At 44.7% G+C, this 22,561-nt stretch overlaps 2 protein-coding genes across 6 annotated transcripts in view; one reads left to right on the plus strand and one right to left on the minus strand.

Annotated features, from left to right (window-relative positions):
- COMMD5 (COMM domain containing 5) overlaps nt 1-17,903 on the minus strand; it is a 27,032-nt gene extending 9,129 nt beyond the window's left edge. Inside the window, exon 1 of one of the 2 annotated variants that reach the window (XM_049854422.1) lies at nt 17,770-17,903. The gene's annotated coding sequence lies outside the window, so the exon portion shown is untranslated. Of the gene's footprint in view, nt 1-14,721; nt 15,070-17,769 lie in introns of those variants that run through there. The other variant, XM_049854423.1, reaches the window with a different exon arrangement.
- A 123-nt stretch (nt 17,904-18,026) lies between these two features.
- Nucleotides 18,027-22,561, plus strand: part of ZNF251 (zinc finger protein 251) — a 66,084-nt gene continuing 61,549 nt past the window's right edge. For 2 of the 4 annotated variants that reach the window (XM_049854393.1, XM_049854390.1), the window contains exons 1-3: nt 18,027-18,142; nt 19,411-19,543; nt 20,002-20,115. In XM_049854393.1, the coding sequence (XP_049710350.1) occupies nt 18,122-18,142; nt 19,411-19,543; nt 20,002-20,115 (268 nt within the window). In that variant the 5' untranslated portion in view covers nt 18,027-18,121. Of the gene's footprint in view, nt 18,143-19,410; nt 19,544-20,001; nt 20,116-20,840; nt 21,148-22,561 lie in introns of those variants that run through there. The other 2 variants (XM_049854392.1, XM_049854391.1) reach the window with 2 other exon arrangements.

Below are 22,561 nucleotides of genomic sequence, written 5' to 3' on the forward strand. Positions count from 1 at the left end.
GTATATTCAATATTCTTTGCCAACATCACAATTCAAAGGTGTAAATTATTTTTTGGTCTTCCTTATCCGTTGTCCAGCTTTTGCATTCATATGAGGTGACTGAAAACACCATGGCTTGGGGTGGGCGTACCTTAGTCCTCAAGGTGATATCTTTGCTTTTTAAAACTTTAAAGCGATCTCTTGCAGCTGATTTGCCCAATGCAATTTGATTTCTTGACTGCTGCTTCCATGTTCGTTGATTGTGGATCCCAGTAAAATGAAACCCTCAAAAACCTCAATCTTTTCTCCATTTATCATACTGTTGCTTATTGGTCCAGTTGTGAGGACTTTTGTTTCCTTGTGTTGAGGTGTAATCCATACTGAAGGCGGTGGTTTGATCTTCATCAGTAAGTGCTTCAAGTCCTCTTCGCTTTTGGCAAGCACAGATGTGTCATCTGCATAGCACAGGTTGTTAATGAGTCTTCCTCCAATCCTGATGCCATGTTCTTCATATAGTCCAGCTTCTCAGATTATTTGTTCAGCATACAGATTGAATAGGTATGGTGAAAGGATACAACCCTGATGCACACCTTTGCTGACTTTAAACCATGCAGTAGCCCCCTGTCCTGTTCAAACAACTGCCTTTTGATCCACATACAGATTCCTCATGAGCACAATAAAGCATTCTGGAATTCCCATTCTCAGCAACGTTATCCATAATTTGTTATGGTCCACACAGTCAATGCCTTAGCATAGTCAATAAAACACAGGGAAACATCTTTCTGGTATTCTCTGCTTTCAGCCAGGATCCATCTGACATTAGCAATGATATCCCTGGTTCCACGTCCTCTTCTGAATCTGGCGTGAATTTTTGGCAGTTCCTTGTCGATACACTGCTGTAGCCCCACACATCTGTCAGTTTGTTGTACTGTGAGGGCTTGTGTGTTGCTGTGATGCTGTAAGCTATGCCACCAATATTCAAATACCAGCAAGGTCTCCCATGGCCGACAGGTTTCTGCTGAGCTTCCAGATTAAGAGAGACTAGGATGGAAAATCGATGGGGCAGTTCTACTCCATCCTATAGGGTCGCTATGAGTCGGAATCGACTCGAGGGCACTGGGTTTTTTTTTGGGGGGGGGTGGGGGTGGGTTTTTTTTAGGAAGGACCTGGCAGTCTACTTCTGAGAAGAATTAGCCAGTGAAAACCTTATGAGTAGCAGCAGAACAACGGGATGATTTTGACTCTTGGCTTTGTATAAATACCGTTTATTATGTCAAGGAATTTCTTTTCTGATCCTATTTTGCTGGGGGTTTTTATCAGGAATGGGTGTTGGACTTTGTCAAATGCCTCTTCTGTGTTGATTGGTAAGATCATGTGGTTCTTTATGTTGTGGATAACATTGATTTTTCTAATGCCGAACCATCCCTGCATACCTCATATGAATCCCACTTGGTCATTGTCATGGATTGAATTGTGTCCTCAAAAATATGTGTATCAATTTGGCTATGCATGATTCCCAGTATTGTGCAGTTGTCCTCCATTTTGTGATTGTAATTTTCATGTGTTGTAAATCCTAATCTCTGCCTGTGGTTAATGAGGCAAGATTAGATTATGTTAAAGAGGATTAGGATGGGATTGTAACACCCTTACTAAGGTCACATCCCTGATCCAATGTAAAGGGAGCTTCCTTGGTGTGTGGTCTATACCACGTTTTATCTTACAAGAGATAAAAGGAAATGGAAGCAAGTAGAGAGTGGGGGACCTCATACCACCAGGAAAGCAGTGCTGGAAGAAGAGTGCATTCTTTGGACCTGTGGTTTCTGCATGGAGCAACTCCTAGACCAAGGGAAGACTGATAACAAGGAACTTCCTCCAGAGCTGACAGAGAGAAAGACTTCCCGTGGAGCTGACGTCCTGAATTTGGACTTGTAGCCTACTGGACTGTGAGAGAATAAATTTATATTTGTGGTATTTCTGTTATAGCAGCACTAGCTGACTGAGACAGTCACGATGTATTATTTTTTTTGATATGCTGTTAAATTCTATTGGCTAAAATTTTGTTGAGTATTTTTACATCTATGTTCATGAGAAATACTGGTTTGAAGTTTTCTTTTTTTGTGGTGTCTTTGCTTGGCCTTGGTATCAGGGTTATGCTAGTGTGATGGTTAAGATTGTCAACTTGTCTGGTCCATCATTGTGTTTATATGTGATCACTCCCATGATTGAATCTGCTGTATGTAGCCAATCAGATGAAAGGGTTTTTCTTGGAGGTGTGGCCTATATCCGAATATAAACAGATGTTCTGGCTTTTTTGCTCTCTCTGGATCCTGTGGCTGCCTCCTATTCATCTTCCCTCCTGCTCTTGGGACTCGAGCTACCAGCTTACCTCCAGACCTTGAGATTTGTCAATCTTCACAGCCTGAGAGCAGGAGCACAGCCTGATCCACGGACTTGGGACGTTCCAGCCTCTACAACTGCGTGAGCTGTTTCCTTGATGTAAATCTCTATATACAACTGGCTTCACAGAATGAGTTCAGGAGTATTCCTTCCTTTTCTATGCTCTGAAATAGCTTGAGTAGTATTGGTGTTAGCTCTTCTCTGAAAGTTTGGTAGAATTCTCCAGTGAAGCTATCTGGGCCAGGGTTTTTTTTAAATTACCTATTCAATCTTTTCTTTTGTTAGGGGACTGTTTAGTTTTTCTACCTCAGTATGTGTTAGTTTAGGTAGGTAGTGTGTTTCTAGAAATTTGTCCATTTCCTCTAGGTTTTCAAATTTGTTGGAGTACAGTTTTTCATAGTATTCTGTTATGATCCTTTTTATTTCAGTTGGGTCTGTTGTGGTATCACTCCTCTCATTTCTAATTTGGGTTATTTGCTTCCTCTCCTGTTTTTCTTTTGTCAGTTTGGCCAATGGTTTATCAATTTTGTTGATCTTTTCACAGAAACAACTTTTGGTCTTGTTGATTCTTTCAATTGTTTTTCTATTCTCTATTTCATTTATTTCTCCTCTGATCTTTATTAATCCTTTCTTCTGGTGCCTGAGGGCTCTTTTTGGTGCTCTTTTTCTATTTGCTCAAGTTGCAGAGTTATTACAATTTTGATTTTAGCTCTTCTTTTTTGATGTGTATGTTTATTGCTATAAATTGACCTCTAAGCACTGCTTTTGCTGTATCCCAAAGGTTTTTGGTGAGACGTGTTTTCATTCTCATTTGATTCTATGAATTTTTTTTATTCCATCCTTGATTTCTCCTATTACCCAGTAATTTCTCAGTAAGATGTTGTTCAATTTCAATGTATTTGATTTTTTTCACTTGCTGTTTCTGTTATTGATTTCTACTTTTATGGCATGATGATCAGAGAAGATTCTTTGTATCATTTCAATGTTTTGGATTTTGTCAAGGCTTGCTTTGTGGCCTAAGATGTGGTCTACTCTGGAGAATGTTCCATGCATATTGGAAAAGAATGTGTAGTTTGCTGCTGTTGGGTGGAGTGTTCTGTATATGTCTTTGAGATCAAGTTGTTTGATTGTGGCATTTGACCTTCTGTATCTTTGCTCAATTTCTTTCTAGATGTTCTGTCCTTCACTGAAAGTGGTATGCTGAAGTCTCTTACTATTATCATGGAATTATTGTGTCTATTTCTCTTTTCAATGCTGTTAGAGTTTATGTATTTTGGGGCCCTATCATTGGGGGCATATGTATTTATTATGGTTATGTCCTCCTGGTGTATTGACCCTTTAATCATTATACAGTGCCCTTTATGGTGGATTTTGCTTTAAAATCTATTTTATCAGAGATTAATATTGCCACTCCTGCTCCTTTTTGGTTATTGATATATTTATTCCACCCTATGAGTTTTACTTTATGTCTTTGTATCTAAGGTGTGTCTCTTGTAGGCAGCATATAGATGGATCGTGTTTTTGTATCCATTCTGTCACTCTCTCTTTACTGATGCATTTAGGCCATTTAAATTCAGTATAATTATTGATAGGTATGAGTTTACTGCTGTCATTTTGGTGTTTTTTTTTGTGTGTGTGGTGTTAATGGATTCTTCTGCTTATTTTTCTGTGCTGAGTTCTTTTTATGTATTTTTTTCATCTCTTTCATTATTGTTGGTTTTTTGTTTGCTGAGTCTTTTTTTTTTTTTTTTGATGGGTAGGTTTGTTAGTTTCCTTTGTAGTTGCCTTGAAATTAATCTTTATTTTTCTAAGTTTAAACCAGTCTTTTATTTCATGATACTATTTTGACTTTCTCTCCATATGGAAGTTCTATGACCACACTGTTTATTCCCTCTTTTTTGTTTTGACATTGTCATCATTTTCTTATCGATGTTTCTGGGTCCCTGTCTTCAGTCTTTTAGCTTTGACTTGTTTTTGTAAATTCTCTAGCTGGGTTGCTATCTGGTTGATTTGTCCTGTGTCCTAGTTTTGGACTGTTGTCTGATGCTGCTTTTCTAACCAGAGGACCCCCTTTAATATTTCTTGTAATTTTGGTTTGGTTTTTTACAAATTCCCTTAATTTCTGTTTATCTGGAAAGGACCTAATTTCACCATCATGTCTGAGAGACAATTTTGCTGGATACATAATTCTTGGTTGGCATTTTTTTTCCTTCAAGGCTTTATATATGCCCATCCCATTGCCTTCTTGCTTCCACCGTTTCTGCCAAGTAATCTGAACTTAGTTTTGTTGGTTCTCCTTTGTGGGTAACCTTTTTGTTTATCCCTAGCTGCTCTCAGGATTCTTGCTTTAGTTTTGGCAAGTTTGATTATGATGTGGCTTGGTGACTTTCTTTTGGGTCTATCCTGTATAGGGTTTGTTGCGCTTCTTGGATGGGTATCTTCTCATCTTTCATGATATCAGGGAAATTTTCTGCAGCCAATCTTCAACAATTCTGTGTTTTCCATTATCCCCCTGTTCTTGTAGGTTTTTCCTTTTGTTAGTGTCTCACATAATTCTTAGGCTTTCTTCATGTTTTTTTTTTCATTGTTTTTTCTGGTTTTTCCTCAAACAAGTTGGTGTCAAGGGATTTATCTTCTATCTCACCAATTCTGACTTACGTTGTCTCAATTCTGCTCCTATGACCTTCCGTTGTCTAATTTTGAAATTTTTTGTTAATATTTTGGATTTCTAGTTACTGTCTCTGTATGGTTTCTAGCAGCCTGTATATCCTGTTGTTTTGTTCTTGTATTGTCTTCCTGAATTCTTCTATTGCTTTGTCTTTTTGTTCCTTGGTTTGGTCTGTGTTTTGCCTCATCTCCTCCTTGATCTCTTCAAGAGCTCTGTATTTTAGTCTTTTCAATTCTTCTCTAAGTAGTTCCATTGCCTTCTCTTTCTCCAAAAGGTTTTCTGGTTCTTTATTTTGGTTGCTTACTGGAGCCATCTTGTGCTGCTTCTTTATATGATTTTATATCGACTTCCTCTGAAACATAAATAAGTTATTTATTTACTGTATTTTTGTTTTGATCTGTCCAAGTAGGCTGGGTGACTGTGCTGCTCTGATGGTTGGCATTGTTGGCACTCTCACCTCCTGTCTCCAGGTAGTCAGAGCAACTACTAGGTGTGTGAGCCTGGGAGTGTGTTCACTGTTTTTGCAGGAGTGTGGCTGTGCAAGTCACAGGTGCCTAGGTCATCAGTCACCACGTGTGTGGTGTGGAGACTCTCACCTACAGTCCTAGGTGGGCAGGGCTGCATGGGGGGTGTTTGGAGGAAGTACAGGTCTTTGGTTTCAATGAGGGCTGATGTGGTAGACAAGGCAGGGGGCTGTTGGCTACCCCTGGGTGCCCCAATGGAGGGCATGCCCCTTTCTGCCAGAGTACTTAGTGGAGAGTGGGTAGTGCAGCTGGTCCTTGGGTGGTGCTGTTAGCTGGAGGGACTAGGAGGCACCACTAATTCTCAGTCTCCTGTCGTGGGCCACTAGATGGAGTGGGTTGTACCACGGGCCCTCAGGCTTCTGGTGTGGGTGGCAAGGCCCCTTCTTAGGGGCAGGGAAGTGTCAAATGTCACAGGTCTGCAGCTTCCACTTGACTGCTGTAGGTGAAAATGGGCTTTAGGTGGATGTCCTGCCCATGATGTTCTAATGAGGGTATCTGGTGTTGGACTGGTCCACAAGGCACTGGGGTGGGGGTGCTCCAAATCCATACACACCCTACGCCAGTGGCTGGGTGGAGTTGGTGCCTCCGGACCCAGCCATAAGTTCCCGGCTTAGGGAGCATGGCTTTGTTGAATGCCATGGGAGACTGGTGTCAGAGCACGGAGGAAGATGTGTGGGGGGAAAGGAGTACACCTTGGCTGTGGCGCTGTGGTGGGGGAAGGGCACACAGTGAATTGGGAGCTTGCATTTAACTTTCACAGGTCTGGTGTCGTGCCTATTTGGTTCTAGGGGTGCATGCAGATTCACTGCTGCTTGGCTGCACCAGATGGGGTGGGTTTCGCCTTGGGATGATGCTGCTTGCCTCAGCTTGGGGGCACTGCACAGCTTCAGCCTGCAGAACAGCAGCGATCCCATTTTCCATAATTCGCCTTTTCCGCTGTTTTTCAGTTGTCTCTCCTTCTACCTGCTGCTCAGTCCTATTCCTCACCTTTGTCTTTGATAATTAGGGTTCCTAGGTTGCCGTATATCCTATTGGCTTGTTTTTTTGAGTCTTTGTTGTAAGAGAGAGAACATAAAGCACGTGATTATTACACCATCTTGGGCTTGCCTCTTCTTTCCTGTCTTTTTAATGACCTTTTACTTCTTCACATATGATGTCCCTGATGTCATCCCATGACTTGTCTGGTCTTCGGTCATTAGTGTTCAACGTGTCAAATCTATTCTTGAGATGGTCTCTAAATTCAGGTGAGATATGCTCAAGGTTGTACTTTGGCTCCCTTGGATTTGTTTTAACATTTTGGCTTCAACTTCAACTTGCATATGAGCAATTGATGATCTGTTCCACATTCTGACCCTGGCCTTGTTCCAACTGATGATATCGAGCTTTTTCATCATTCTTTCCACAGATGTGGTAGATTTATTCTTACGTATTCCATCCAGCAAGGTCCATGTGTATAGTTGCCATTTATATTGTTGAAAAAAGGTATTTGCAATGAGTAAATCATTGGTCTTGCAAAATTCTATCTTGTGATCTCCAGTGTAATTTCTGTCACCTAGTCCATATTTTCCAACTACTAATCCTTCTTCGTTTCCAACTCTGGCATTCCAATCACAATAATTATCTTTTTCTATTGTTGTTGTTAGGTGCCATTGAGTCGGTTATGACTCATAGAGACCCTATGTACAACTGAACAAAATATTGCCCGGTCCTGCACTGTCCTCACAATCGTTATTATGCTTGAACCCATAGGAAGCAGCCACTGTGTCAACCCATCTTGTTGGGGGTCTCCCTCTTTTTCGCTGACCCTCTACTTTACCGAGCATGATGTCCTTCTCCAGGGACTGATCTCTCCTGATAACATGTTCAAAGTATGTGAGACAAAGTCTCACCATCCTTGCTTCTAAGGATCATTCTGGCACTACTTCTTCTGACAGATATGTTTGTTCTTTTGGCAGTCCATGGTATATTCAATATTCTTCACCAACACCATAATTCAAAGACATCAATTCTTTTTCAGTCTTCCTTATTCACTGTCCAGCTTTTGCATGCATATGAAGCAACTGAAACACCATGGCTTAAGTCAGGTCTTCAAGGTGACATCTTTGCTTTTTAGCACTTTAAAGAGGTCTTTTGCAGCAGATTTGCCTAATGCAACGTGTCATTTGATTTCTTGACTTTTTCTTCCATGGATGTTGATTCTGGTCCAAGTAAAATGAAATCCTTGACGTCAACCTTTTTCATTTATCATGATGTTATTGGTCCAGTGGTAAGGATTTTTGTTTTCTTTTTATGGAGGTGTAATCCATACTGAAGGCTATGGTCTTTGTTCTTCATCAATAAGTGCTTCAAGTCCTCTTCACTTTCAGCAAACAAGGTTGTGTCATCTGCAGGCTGTTAATGAGTCTCCTTTAAATCCTGATGCCGTGTTCTTCTTCATATAGTCCAGCTTCTCAGATTACTTGCTCAGCAGACAAAGTATGGTGAAAAATACAACCTTGATGTGCACCTTTCCTGACTTTAAACCATGCAGTATCCCCTTATTCTGTTTGAATGACTGCCTCTTGATCTATGCACAAGTTTTTCATGAACACAATTAAGTGTTCTGGAATTTCCATTCTTTGCAATATTATACATAATTTGTTATGATCCACACAGTTGAATGCTTTGCATAGTCAATAAAACACAGGTAAATATCTTTTTGGTATTCTTTGCTTTCAGCCAGGACCTATCTGACATCAGTAATGATATTCCAGGTTCCACATCCTCTTCTGAATCTGGCTTGAATTTCTGGCAGTTTCCTGTCAATATACTGCTGCAGCCACTTTTGAATGATCTTCAGCAACATTTTACTTCCATGTCATATTAATGATATTGTTCGATAATTTCCGCATTCAGTTGGATCACCTTTCTTGGGAATAGGCACAAATACAGATCTCTTCCAGTCAGTTGGCCAGGTAGCTGTCTTCCAAATTTCTTGGCATAGATGAGTGGGCACTTGTGGCGCTGCATCCATTTGTTAAAATATCTCAGTTGGTATTCCATCAATTCTTGGAGCCTCGTTTTTTTTTGCTAATGCCTTCAGTGAAGCGTCTACCTTCAGTACCATCGGTTGTTGATCATATGCTACCTCCTGAAATGATCGAACTTAAACCAATTCTTGATACAGTGATTCTGTGTATTCCTTCCATCTTCTTTTGATGCTACCTGAGTCATTTAATATTTTCCCTGTAAAATACTTCAGTATTGCAGCTGGAGGCTTGAATTTTTTCTTCAGTTCTTTCAGCTTGAGAAATGCTGAGCATGTCCTTCCCTTTTGGTTTTCTATCTCCAGGTCTTTGCACATGTCATTATAATACTTTATTTTGTCTTCTCGAGCCACCCATTGAAATATTCTGTTTAGCTCTTCATCATTTTTTCATTTTTCTTTAGCTATTAAACATTAAAGAGCAAGTTTCAGAATCCCTTCTGACATCCATTTTGGTCTTTTCTCTCTTCCCTGTCTTTTTAATTACCTCTTGCTTTCTTCAGGCATGATGTCCTTGATGTCATTCTACAATTCATCTCGTCTTTGGTCACTAGTGTTCAATGTGTGCAATCTTTTGTTGAAATGTCTCTCAACTCAGGTGGGATATACTTCAGGTCATACTTTGGCTCTCATGGACTTGTTCTAATCTTCTTCAGCTTCAACTTGAACTTGCATATGTGTAATCGATGGTCTGTTCCACATTCAGCACCTGGTCTTGTTCTGACTGATGATATTGAGTGTTTCCACAGTCTCATTTCACAGATGTAGTTGATTTAATTCTTGTGTATTCCACCTGATATGGTCCATGTGTATAGCTGCCATTTATGTTGTTGAAAAAAGGTACCTGCAGTGAACAAGTTGGTCTTGCAAAACTCTATCATGTGATTTCCAGCATCGTTTCTATCACCAAGACATATTTTTCAACTTCCAATCCTTTTTTGTTTCCAACTTTCTCATTCCAGTCACCAGTAATTATTAATGCATCCTCACCGCATGTTTGATCAATTTCAGAGTGCAGAAGTTGGTAAAAGTCTTCAATTTCTTTATCTCTGGATTTAGTGGTTGGTGCATAAATTTGAATAACAGTTGCATTAACCTGTCTTCCTTGTAGGCATATGGATATTATCCTATCGCTGACAGTGTTGTACTTCAGGCTAGATCTTGAAAAGTTCTTTTCGATGATGAAGGCAACGGCATTCTCCTTCAAGCTGTCATTCCTAACATAGCAGACCATATGATTGTCCAATTCAAAATGGCCAATACCAATCCATTTCAGCTCACTAATGCCCCCCACGTGTCTGTCAGTTTGTTGTACTGTGGGGGCTTGTGTGTTGCTCTGATGCTGGAAGCTATACCACCGGTATTCAGATACCAGAAGCGTCACCTGTGGAGGACAGGTTTCAGCCGAGCTTCCAGACTAAGACAGACTAGGAAGAAGGATCTTCCCATCTACTTCTGAAAAGATTAGCCTGTGAAAACCTTAAGAATAGCAGCGGAACACTGTCTGATGTAATGCCAGAAGATGACCCCCCCGGGTTGGAAGGCATTCAAAAGATGACTGGGGAAGAGCTGCCTTGTCAAGGTAGAGTCAACCTGAATCATGTAGATGGAGTCAAGCTTTCAGGACCTTCGTTTGCCAATGTAGCATGACTTAAAATGAGAAGAAACAGCTGTAGACATCCATTAATAATCAGAACATAGAATGTATGAAGTATGAATTTAGGAAAATAAATATAGATATCCTAGGTGTTAGTGACCTGAAAAGAACTTGTATTGGCTATCTTGAATCTTTTTCTATTAGCATTTAGGAAATAATATTTTTTGGACCAAAGAAGAAGCTCCTTTCATTACTAAAACTTGTGCAGATGATTATTATGAAAGACAATTCAAAATGTAGAGTCATGATGATTTAGCAGTTTTCAGCCAATTTGTGTAAAGGTGAAGATTTTAATGATTTTACCACTTGTAATGTCAACGTATACCGATGATTCTGTAGCGTTCCTCAGACGCAAGCAGACGCAGCACTGGCAGCATGCTTGTCCATTTCCCACTTTTGCTTCTTGGAACATATGCCAAATAAAATCTTTCTTCTTGCTTTACTATAACGTTTTGGTGATGTTACCCTAGGACAGTATGAACCACCAGTCTTCCGGTTAGCAGCCAAGCATGTAACCATTTTGCCAACTGGACTCCTTTACTATATATTACCAAATTAAAAAAAAAAAACCCAAACCCACTGCCATCGAGTCAATTCTGACTCATAGTGACCCTACAGCACAGAGTAGAACTGCCCCATAGAGCCCTCAGGCACCATTCCCGGAGCGGTCACGGCAGGCTAGTACTAGCGTTCGGCTGCAGTTTCCTCAGGGAGAAGCAGCCAGCCACACAGCCTACTCACACCTCAGGAACCAGAGAAGAGCGGCGCTCTTGGCAAAAGCTAAGTACTTGCATATATTTTAATGTGCCCACCCCGCCACACACCCAAGCTGGCTTCAGCGGCTGAAATCCCTGGGCCTGAGATAGGCACTGTTGTGCACTTAGAGCCAGCCTCCCGGCCTTGGGGAAGGAAAAAATTTGCAATTGGGGGAAAAGATAACTTGCTAGCTCCACTAACCAGCGGAGCTCAGGACAGAAGCGGCTCCTGTCCGGGCATAAATGGTCCATAGACTTTGAGCACCTTTCCCCTCTGCATGGACCTGTGTGGGCCTATTTCAGGAGAATAGGCCCTTTTGGCAGACTCCAACTATTTCAGCTGTGTGGTGGAGAGGTGGGTGTTTGATGTCTGACATTTCTTTGCCTATTAAACAAGGTCCTCGCCTACCCACATCAGGGACCTAAGGACTGGTAGCTCCACTCAGGTCACCCAGCCACCCACAACAGGGTTTCAAGGATAATTGGTACCTTTTTTTTTAGTCCTTACAACCAAAATCTTTGGGTGCCCATGGTCCATCTGCAGAACCCACCCACCTGCACGCTCTACGGAACAGGGACGTGCTTTCCTCAGAGACACTCAGGGGTTAGTTCTCAGCCCCCTGCCCTGTTGAGAGCATGACCCCCTGCTGCAATCGACACCGGTATATACGCCAATCGTCCCTGCCCCTCTAAGACTGTACTACAGAGTCTGTATCACACACTTGATGATCAGCTCCCTGGAAACCTGAGCTGAATTCATACAAGAAAACTGAATGGACTCCTAGACTGATATACCTGATAACAGCTCTAGCCAGCTGGGGACAGGACATCAGAGCTACAAAGACAAAAATAATCAAGGTAGCTCACTCAAGCAACCCATTTGGGTATATCAAAACAAAACAAAGCAAGCAGCTAGAACACAGTAAGCAAGCATAAACTAATACAATAACTTATAGATGGCTTGGAGACAACAGTCAATATCAAGTCACATAAAGAAACAGACCATGATCACCTCAACAAGGCTCTCAAAACAAAGAATCCAGGGATCTTCTAGATTAAAGTGCATTCCTAGAATTACCAGAGCCAGGATACGAAAGTTTAATATACAGAACCCTTCAAGACATCAGGAAGGAAATGAGGCAATACGCAGAACAAGCCACGGAACACCCAAGTAAAGCAACTGAAGAAATTGGAAATATTATTCAGGAACATAATGAAAAGCTTAATAAGCTGGAAAAATCCATAGACAGACAGCAATCAGAAATTCAGAAGATCAACAATAAAATTACAGAAGTAGACAACTCAACAGAAAGTCAGAGGAGCAGAATTGAGCAAGTAGAAGCTAGAATTTTTGAACCTAAAGATAAATCACTTGGCACTGATATATTTGAAGAAAAATCAGATTAAAGAATTTAAAAAAATGAAGAAACCTTAAGAATCATGCGGGACTCTATCAAGAGAAATAACCTACGAGTGATTGAAGTACCAGAACAGGGAGGGATAACAGAAAATGCACAGAGAATTGTCGACAATTTGTCAGCAGAACTGCCCCATAGGGTTTCCAAGGCTGCAATCTTTATGCAAGCAGACTGCCACATTCTTCTCCCTCAGAGGGGCTGATGGATTTGAACTGCTGACCTTTTAGTCAGCAACTAAGTGCTTCACCACCACACCAAGAGGGTTCCTTAAAGCATGTAATACTTCTCTGAAAACTACAAAACACAAGCTGGGTGAAATTAAATAAGGTCTGAATAAATGGAAAATCATCCCATGCTCTCAGACTGAAAGATTCAGTGTTGTTAAGATGTCCATCTGCTCCACCCCACCAAACCCAAATTCTCCTGTGGATTCAGTGCAATCCCAGTCAAAGTCCCAGCAGACTATTTTGTAAAAAATTACAAAAGATTGGCAAAGAATCTTCAAAAAGAAGATTTGAGGGTAGAAGGCTCTACAGTTTGGGGGCAAGTACTTGCATGGGCCATTCACTGGTTAAGGGAAAGCAAATTCTGGACTGGGCAATTTAGAGCTAGAACTGCTCTGAACACGAATGTCAAGTGGACAGAACAATCCAATGGAAGATTACCCTTACTACACAACCAGATCAGACATTTTTGGCAGAAATATCACAGATCCTATGCTCTTCTCACTGCATCCAAAGGTTGGCACACAATTTTGGTTTGTACCAATACTTGTGGTTTTAACTTAGATCACTTGATTAAATTACTGTCTGCCAGGTTTGTCTTCTGTAGTTACTACAGTCACCTCTGTAATGAATAGTTTTTTGTGCGGTGATATTTTGATAATATTCTGATCCTTATCTGACAATGGCCAATTAGTTTTAGTATTTATTAGTGTTTCTTGCCTGTGATGATTGCTGTGGCAGATTAAAGATGGCCCCTGCTGGCTGGCCAGAGAGTCAAGGAGGGGCTGCTGGCTCTCAAACACCACAGTGGCCAGGTCCCCAGTCAGGTCCTAGGGGACACAGAGCTCCTTGAGCTGATTCTTGCAAGGCCTCGGGTTTCAGGTTGGCCCTGGGTGAACTTGAACAGGGTGCCCAGCTGCTCCTCTGGCAGGCCCACGCTGGCCCTGAGGCACCACAAAGCCTCTTGGCAGCCCTCTCCCTGCACGCTGCTGACCACCAGCTTCAGCAACTTTTTGAACGTGCTCCTGTCCAGCTCCCCCAGGAGCTGGGCCATTGTGCCACTTCAGGAGGGAGCTGGGCCTCAGGAAACACCCCGCTTGTAGTGCCCACCACTGGAGGTGCCTGTCCATTAAGGGACCACCTGGGCCTCTCTGTACTGCACAGAGGACTCATGTTCTGGGGTTCCAGTGCCCACAAGCAGTAAAGCCTGTAAATCCAGCAGCAATTTGGAACTCCAGTTGCTCTGGCCCCCTACTCCCACCCCAAGTCACACACTCCCATCCACACTTCACACATATTCATTCACATTCGAATACACACTCCCTAACCCACACACACACGTCCACATGTTCACTGTCCAACACACACACTCATACTCAAATTCACCTAGACACACATTCTCACCCATGCTCACATACTTTCGTACTCACATTTGCTCATACACGCCCACACCCACCCCCACTCTCACTCACCTTCCTCCAGTCCACCTGGGGCCAAGTCTCCAATCTATCTACACAATGGTTCCCCACGTTCTTTTCCTCTACTCAGCCGCCCCACTGTCCCAGGAAGCCAAGTCCACATCTTCAAAGCCAGCTAGTGTTCACTGAGCCAGCTGCAAGCCTGGCTCAGTCCCATGGGCAGGTCAAGGGACAAGACCCCTAGAGCAGAGGAAGGAAAGGAAAGGAGCCTCCCGTGATGCTTTTCCTCCATCCTCATTTCCTTTCTTCTGTCCAGTATGTACTCCAGAGCCTCAGCCTGTTATGCTTGGTCGAGGTCACTGACAACAGTTGGGTCCCTTTGTCTGGCATTACTTACACCTGCAATCACAGACTATCCCCACCAGCTCACTCTCCTCCAGCCACAAGGGACTGCCTTGGCATGGCCACAGTCATGCTGCCCCTCCTGGCCCCACTCCAACCACAGAAGTCTCAGAGAGCACCAGCACTCCCTTCATGCTGCTGCCGGAATCCTAAGTCCTGACTCTGCTTTCCTGCCCTCTCCAGGCAGAGGCTGTTTTAGAGGAGCACCCTGGCTTCCCCCACCCTCTGACTGCAGGGCAGGAAGAGTGATTTACCTGAGAAAAGAGAAGGAATTGGGAATCTGTGGCTCCTGGTTGTTTCAGAGTTCTTTCCCCTGTGATCAGGATACACTGAGATCTGTTCTCTCCCATGGCAGAGAGGTCTGCCTGCCACTGGGCAAATGAGTCAGCTCAGCAGAGTAGTAGGTCCTTTTGGCTGCAGGTCCAAAATCATGGTCCCTAATTGGTTTTAAAATTAATTTTTTTTATAACATCCAGCTCCCTAAATTCTGGTGTTTTCTGCATGGAGACTCGAAACGCAAGTACTCCATGTACCTCAGCTCAGCTAGGGAAGAAAACACAGACCCTTGCCCACTTCTATGCAATGACTGCTCTAGTTAGCAAGTCCCCCATGGACATCAGGCTCTTCCTGCCACCCCTTCTGTGGGAAGGAACAAGAGGGAGCATAGAGAGACGGCCTGTCTTTTTATGTATGTGTGTGTGCTTTAAGTGAAAGTTTACAGTTCAAGTCAGTTTCTCATACAAAAACTTATACACCCCTCCGCCTTCTAATCTCCTCTCTGGACAGGAGCTGCCCAGTCTCATGTGTCTACTTGAGCTAAGAAGCACACTCTTCACCAGTATCATTTTGTCTTACATTCCAGTCTAATCTTTGTCTGAGGAGTTGGCTTCAGGAATGGTTTTAGCTTTGGGCTTACAGAGAGTTCGGGGGCCATGACCTCTGGGGTCCCTCCAGTCTCAGTCAGACCATTAAGTCTGGTCTTTTTACTAGAGTTTGAGGTCTGCATCTCACTTTTCTCCTGCTCCACCAGGGATTCTCTGTTGTGTTCCCCGTCAGGGCAGTCATTGGTGGTAGCCAGGCATAATATAGTTTTTCTGGTCTCAGGCTGATGGAGTCTCTGGCTTATGTGGCCCTTTCTGTCTCTTAGGCTCATATTTTCCTTGCATCTTTGGCGTTCTTTATTCTCCTTTCCTGCAGGTAGGTTGAGACCAAATGATGCATCTTAGATGGCCACTTGCTAGCTTTTAAGACTCTGGACGCCACTCACCAAAGTGGGATGCAGAATGTTTTCTTAATACACTTTGTTATGCCAATTGACCTAGATGTCCCCTGAAACCATGGTCCCCAGACCCCCACCCCTGCTACTCTGTCCCTCGAAGTGTTTGGTTGTATTCATGAAACTTCTTAGCTTTTGGCTTAGTCCAGTTGTGCTGACTCGGAGAAGGGCCTGTATCTTGCTTGCCGGCACTTCCTAAGAGGCTGGCCTGTTTAGTGTAAATGTGAGGAATAAAAACAAAAGTGTGCCCAGGTACCCAGTCCATATTGCGCTCTCCTCCACTGATCGCTTTGGATGGTCAGCCCAAATGGATATGTTGAGTAGGCAGTTATTTATTCAGGACTGGAATTCAGAAAAAAGGTCTGGTGTAGAGATTAAAATTGTGAATTTACATTTTTGAACTAACTGTAATTGAAGAAATGGGATAGAGTAAGCTCTCTTAGGGAAAAATGTAGAGTAAAATAAGGAGAAAGCCCAGGAAGACACTCGGTAGACGAGAAGCTAGCAACGGAGATTAAGAAAGAGCATCCAGAGAGGTGGGCAGAAAACAGTGGGAATTACGGTATCGTTAATGATAAGGTAAGAGTGTTTCAAGGCAGATAGAGAGTCCACTGTGTCAAATATTGCTGAGAGGTCAAGTAAGATAAAAAAAAATGTCCACTAGTTTTAGCAACATGGAGGTAATTGGTTTAAAAACAGCTCTAAGTGATCTGTCTTTAAAACTTTTGTGATTTGCTTGAATAGATTCCTAGATGTAGACTTGCTTGCTTAGAGCATATAAATGTTTAAGGCTCTCTATAGGGTCACTATGAGTCGGAATCAACTCGACGGCACTGGGTTTATATGGGTTTGGGTTTTTTTTTCTTCTTTTTTTAAAATACAGCTTAGGTAATTTTCAAGATTGTACTAATCACATTCCCACCAGCAGGGCTGGTGTCTAACCACACATTCTTCTCAGCACTGTTTATAGTGCATGGCAGCTTTCCTGTGACAACTTTGCATAGTGTTTAACTTTCAGACATTCTTCTTGTCGATTGCCTCAAGCTCAAAACTAAATTTGTGACACAACTGTAGCAAAGTATACAGGGCCTAGGGCATATATTGAGTGGCAAGGTCATCCTTGACTTCATTTAATTTTTCCTTTCCGTATTTTGTCCTCTTCATCTGCAATGCTTCCTCTTCAATTTTATCAAATGCTATTTTTTAACCATGTTTTATTTGAGTATCTTTATATTCGATTTTGTTGTTATGAAGAGAAATACATGGTATGTCTGAGTGTGGTGGGCTGACTGGAGGGGACAGAGACTGGAGGAGAGACCAATGAAAGCTGGTGGTGCAGTCCGGGTGGGAGAAACGGTGGCCCCAGGATAGAAAGTGGCACAGGACGAGTCCCAAAAAACCAAAACCAAACCCACTGCCGTCGAGTTGACTCTGACTCATGGCGACCCTATAGGACAGCACAGAACTGCCCCATAGAGTTTCCAAGGAGCGCCTGGCGGATATGAACTGCCGACCCTTTGGGTAGCAGCCATAGCACTTACCCACTATGCAACCAAGGTTAATAAAAAAAACCAAACCCAGTGCCCTCGAGTGGATGCCGACTCACACCGACCCTATAGGGTAGAGTAGAACTGCCTCGTAGAGTTTCCAAGGAGCGCCTGGCGGATTTGAACTGCTGACCCTTTGGTTAGCAGCCCTAGCAGTTAACCACTATGCAACCAGAGTTAACTACCTCAAAACATCCAGTCCCAAAGGAAGCGTCTCCAGGGCCTGGGGGCAGGCAGGACGCAGTGCGAGCTGCAGAGAGGAGCGCGAGGCCCCGCCCTGGCGACAGCCTCCCCTACACCCCCACGCCCTGGCCCCGGGAACAGCCCCCCCCCGGCCCCGGGAACAGCCCCCCCACCCCCGCCGCCACAGCCCCCCCCCGGCCCCGGCCGCCACCTGCCCCCCCGCCCTGGCTGCGGCCGTTCCCCAACGCCATCAGTGGGCACGAGGGGAGGCCGGTCCCTCCGCAGCCCGTCGGTACCTGGCAACCGGACCACAGACTGGCAGGAAGCCTAGAGCCGCCCGGAAGTACCCCAGGGGCAGGGCGGGACTCCCGGCACCCGCTTCCGGTCCTTGTTAGTCTCGGCGAGGCGAGGCGCGCGGGCGCGTGCGAGGCACCCTCCTGGCCACCTGGAAGCGGGGCGGGGCGTCCTGCGCGTGCGCAACTCGACGCGCCCGCCCCGCCCCTCCCGCCCTCCCGGCCCCGCCCCCTCCTGCCCCGCCCTTACCCCTCCGGCTTTGCCAGGTGTGCGAATCGCTTCTTGGCTACTGAGTCGTAGGGGAGCCTCCCCGAGGGCACCGCCTGCAGCCTGGGGCGCGGGCTGCGTGCAGAGATGACTGAGGACGCGAACAAGGTAACTTCAGATGATGGAAAGTGGCCGGGTTAGGGAGGGCGCGTGGGGGGCCCCGCCGAGGTTGCATTAGTGACCCGGGGCACAGGTAGAGATTTAAGGGAGGACTGTGCCGGGCAGAGGGGCCGGCGGTGGACGTGACCTGGGGCGGGGGAGAAACCGTCCTGCTGTGACTCGGGGCTCCCGGTTGGGGGCTGGAGGGCGGGCGGCCTGCGGGGGGACCACCGAGAGTGCCGCGGGGCTGTGAGGGAGGCCGCTTCAGGGGGGCTGGAGCAGCAGGAGGCGCGGCCAGGGAGGCTCTGCTGGAATCGTGAGGAGCCCCCCGGGTTGGTCTCAGGAGGCAGGAGGGAAGGGGGACTAGGATATGGGGCTGACCTGAGCGTGGGGAGGAAGGGGTGAGGATGACGCGGTTTCTGGCTTTACTTGGAGACTCAGCTCCACCCATCGCCCTCCCTCATCCCCACAGCCTTGTCAGGGGTGAGCTGCACAGCCTGTCCCCAGGGCGCATGCCACCCAAGCTGCTTTTGGCAACCGGTTGTCCTGGACTCAATTCTAGGGGCACTAGCGGGTTTCTGGAGTACTGTAGCTGCCAGCTTTCACCGCTTAGCCAGTCCCCACCCGGGCTCTGGCAGTACACGTAAGCCATTTGCAGCAGGAGCTTCTGGAATGACTCTGTGGTCACTATGGCAGGTCTGGGGGGCTGCAGAATGACTGCCTCATAACTTAGCCCCAGGTGGAGACACTAGGAATCAATTTTGGCAATACTTCACTCCACACCCCTAACGCGTGGAAGTTAAGAGAGTGATTTAGTAACACCGAGAAGGGGCAGAGCCTCGGTTTCCTGAACACACACCTGAGAGTAAGGTGGGTGGGGGAAGTCCCAGGCCAGGCTGCCTCACTCAGGATCTCCCCAGGAGTAGAATGGCAGCCAAGCTGTCAATACCCAGGTCCTGGGTAAGTTGACCTTCCTCCCTGCCCGCCATGTCTTACTCCCCACTCCGGAGTTTTGAGCCCAGCAGCTGGTAAAGCCAGGGCATCAAAGCACTCTCAAAGAAAGGGTTCTGGAATCTGAACTCATGTCATCTCCCTGGGAAAGGGGCTCTGAGGGGTCTGCTGGAGTCCCCATGGCTGAAAAGGTCAGCTGGCCCTTGCTGTGCCGACACAGACAGCTAGTCCGTGGTTGCTACTGACTACAGTAGGGCTCTGGGCCCCGTGGACCTGTCTGTGGTGCAGTGAACTTCGCCCCAGACAGCTCTGACATGTTGTTGCAGGAGGAGGTGCCCCTGACCTTCCAGGATGTGGCCGTGTACTTCTCTCAAGCGGAGGGGAAGCAGCTGGGCCCGCACCAGCGGGCACTCTACCGGGACGTGATGCTCGAGAACTACGGGAACATGGCCTCCCTGGGTGAGCCTCTCTTGTCCCTGGTTCCCAGTGGGGGCCTCTAAAGAGTTTGGTGGGTTGATTCAGCACTTTGGAGCCCAAGGAGGAGAGTCCTGCCCCTTGTCCCCAGGTACCAGTCTGGTCTCTACAGAATGACAGGGGCTGCCTCCTCCCCATTGTAGGGCCTGCCCTGCTCCTCAGTTCCAGGGACTTCTCACCCAGATGCCCCTGGCCCCACAGGCATCCCTCTAGGGGTGGGAGAACAAATGGGTGAATTCTTCTTCAGCACTCACAGTGTCCGTCCCTCCCATACACGGAAGCCTTTGTGACACCCCTGCCCCACCTTGAGAGTCCCCTCAGCTCTGCTGACCTGTCTGAGTAAGCTTCCGTGACACTGCACTTATCTCTTCTCCTGGCCTTGGAAGTCCAACGGTCAGCTCCCCAGGCCACACCAGCTCACCCATTGTCCTTACCTTCAACAGGATTCTCTGTTGCTAAGCCAGAGCTGATCTCCCAGATGGAGCAAGGGGAGGAGCTATGGGTCCTAGATCTTCTGGAAGCTGAGGAACCAGAGGTCTTGAGAAGCTGCAGGCCAGGTGAGGGTGGGCAGGAAGCTAGTCTCGGGATGGCTTCCCATCCCCAGAGTGAGGGGCTGGTTGGGTGATGGCACTCCCTCCATGGGCCTCTCAAGGGGCAATCTGTAACACTGCCATATATACATAGAAGCATGTACACACATCCTGATCTGTTTGCTTTGCTTTTGAAAACTGTACAGTTCTTCTAATAATTAGGGAGGTTTGTGTTCTTGCTTTAGTGATTGTAATTATACTCTTATAGCACCCTCATTCCTTTCTTTGTGTGATAACTTTATTGTCCTTTTTCTTTGGACAATAGCTATTGATTCCCTACCAGTTTCAACTGTAAAATAGTACCTGTATCCTTTTTCTCCCTTGACCCCCTCTCCTCCACCTCCCAATTTTAGTTAATTGTTGTTGATGTTGTTGTTAGGTGCCATGGAGTTGGTTCCGACTCATAGCGGCCCTATGCACAACAGAATGAAACATTACCCAGTCCTGCGCCATCCTCACAATTGTTGCTATGCTTGAGTCCATTGTTGCAGTCACTGTGTCAGTCCACCTCGTTGAGGGTCTTCCTCTTTTCCGCTGACCCTGTACTTTACCAAGCATGATGCCCTTCTCCAGGGACTGATCCCTCCTGACAACATGTCCAAAGTATGTAAGACACAGTCTCGCCATCCTTGCCTCTAAGGTGCATTTTGGCTGTACTCCTTCCAAGACAGATTTGTTTGTTCCTTTGGCAGTCCATGGTATATTCAATATTCTTCGCCAACACCACAATTCAACGGAGTCAGTTCTTCTTCGGTCTTCATTATTCATTGTCCAGCTTTCACATGCATATGATGTGATTGAAAATACCATGGCTTGGGTCAGGTGCACCTTAGTCTTCAGGGTGACATCTTTGCTCTTCAACACTTTGAAGAGGTCCTTTGCAGCAGATTTGCCCAATGCAATGCGTCTTTTGATTTCTTGACTGCTGCTTCCATGGCTGTTGATTGTGAATCCAAGTAAAATGAAATCCTTGACAACTTCAGTCTTTTCTCCATTTATCACGATGTTGCTCATTGGTCCAGTTGTGAGGATTTTTGTTTTCTTTATGTTGAGGCGTAATCCATAGTGAAGGCTGTGGTCTTTGATCTTCATTAGTAAGTGCTTCAAGTCCTCTTCGCTTTCAGCAAGCAAGGTTGTGTCATCTGCATAACGCAGGTTGTTAATGAGTCTTCCTCCAATCCCGATGCCCCGTTCTTCTTCATATAGTCCAGCTTCTCGGATTTTTTATTTATATTTTATTTATTATTATTTTTAGCCAATACTGTCCTTTAAAAAAATGTTTACTTTAGTCTCCAGTTTTTGGTTGGTTGTGTTGTTTCTGCTTTGTCAGGTCAGAGACCACTTCATCACCTGTGTCCTCACCTTTGTTATTCCCTTAGATCTGCAGTGACGTATATGCGTCATTTACCTCTGGTCCTTTTACCAGCATTTTCTCCATCCATCTCTTGGTTGTCTGAAGCTTGTCTTGTGATAGTTTATTCAGAAAGACTCTTATGAATAATATATCCAAAATTCATGCACATTCAAAATTGGTTGTATGAAGCCTTTAGTTTCTAAAGGTAGAAGCTTAGATAATTGATTTAAAGTATTATTTCTTGTCTAACATGTTGTTATACTAGGTGCTGTTGAGTAGACTCTGACTCATAGTGGCCCTATGTACAATGGAACGAAGCGCTGACCAGTCCTGCACCGTCACAGTCGTTGTTACGCTTGAGTGCGTTGTTGTAGCCACAGTGTCAACCCATCTCACTTAGGGTCTTCCACTTTTTTGCTGAACCTCTGCCAAGCATGATGTTCTTCTCCAGGGGCTGATCCCTCCTGATGACATGTCCAAAGTATGTGAGATGAAGTATTTCATCTATATTTCTCATATAGGCATTTAAAATTATAAAATTTCCTTTAAGGATAGCTTTAGATGCACCCGACAAATTTTCATATGTTGTATTTTCATTATCATTTTGTTCAAAATATGTGATTTTTGTTGTAATTTCTTTGACTCAGTGACTATTTAGACATGTGTTGTTTAATTTCTAAATGGTGTTTTCTAGTTATCTTATCGTTATTAATTTCTAATTTAGTTCCTTTATGGTCAGAGAACATACTGTATATGATTTTATTCTTTGTATATTTATCGGCTCTTGCTTTATGACCCAAACTATGGTCTGTCCTGGTAAATAGATCACATACACTTAAGATTGAGTATTCTGCATTGTGGTGGTATTTAAATATCAGTCAAGTCAAGGTGGTTGATTGATTGACTTCGTTGTCTAGGTTGTTCAGATTTTCTGTCTTCGCTGAAGATATCCTGTCAGTTGCCAAGAGAAGGGTGTTAAACTATCCAACTGTGGTTATAGAATTGTCTGTCCTTTCTTTTTTTTTTTTTTTTCAGTTTTTGCTTCATGTATTTTGAAGC

The sequence above is a fragment of the Elephas maximus genome, chromosome 15 (genome assembly GCF_024166365.1).
Source record: "Elephas maximus indicus isolate mEleMax1 chromosome 15, mEleMax1 primary haplotype, whole genome shotgun sequence".
Lineage (NCBI taxonomy): Eukaryota > Metazoa > Chordata > Mammalia > Proboscidea > Elephantidae > Elephas > Elephas maximus.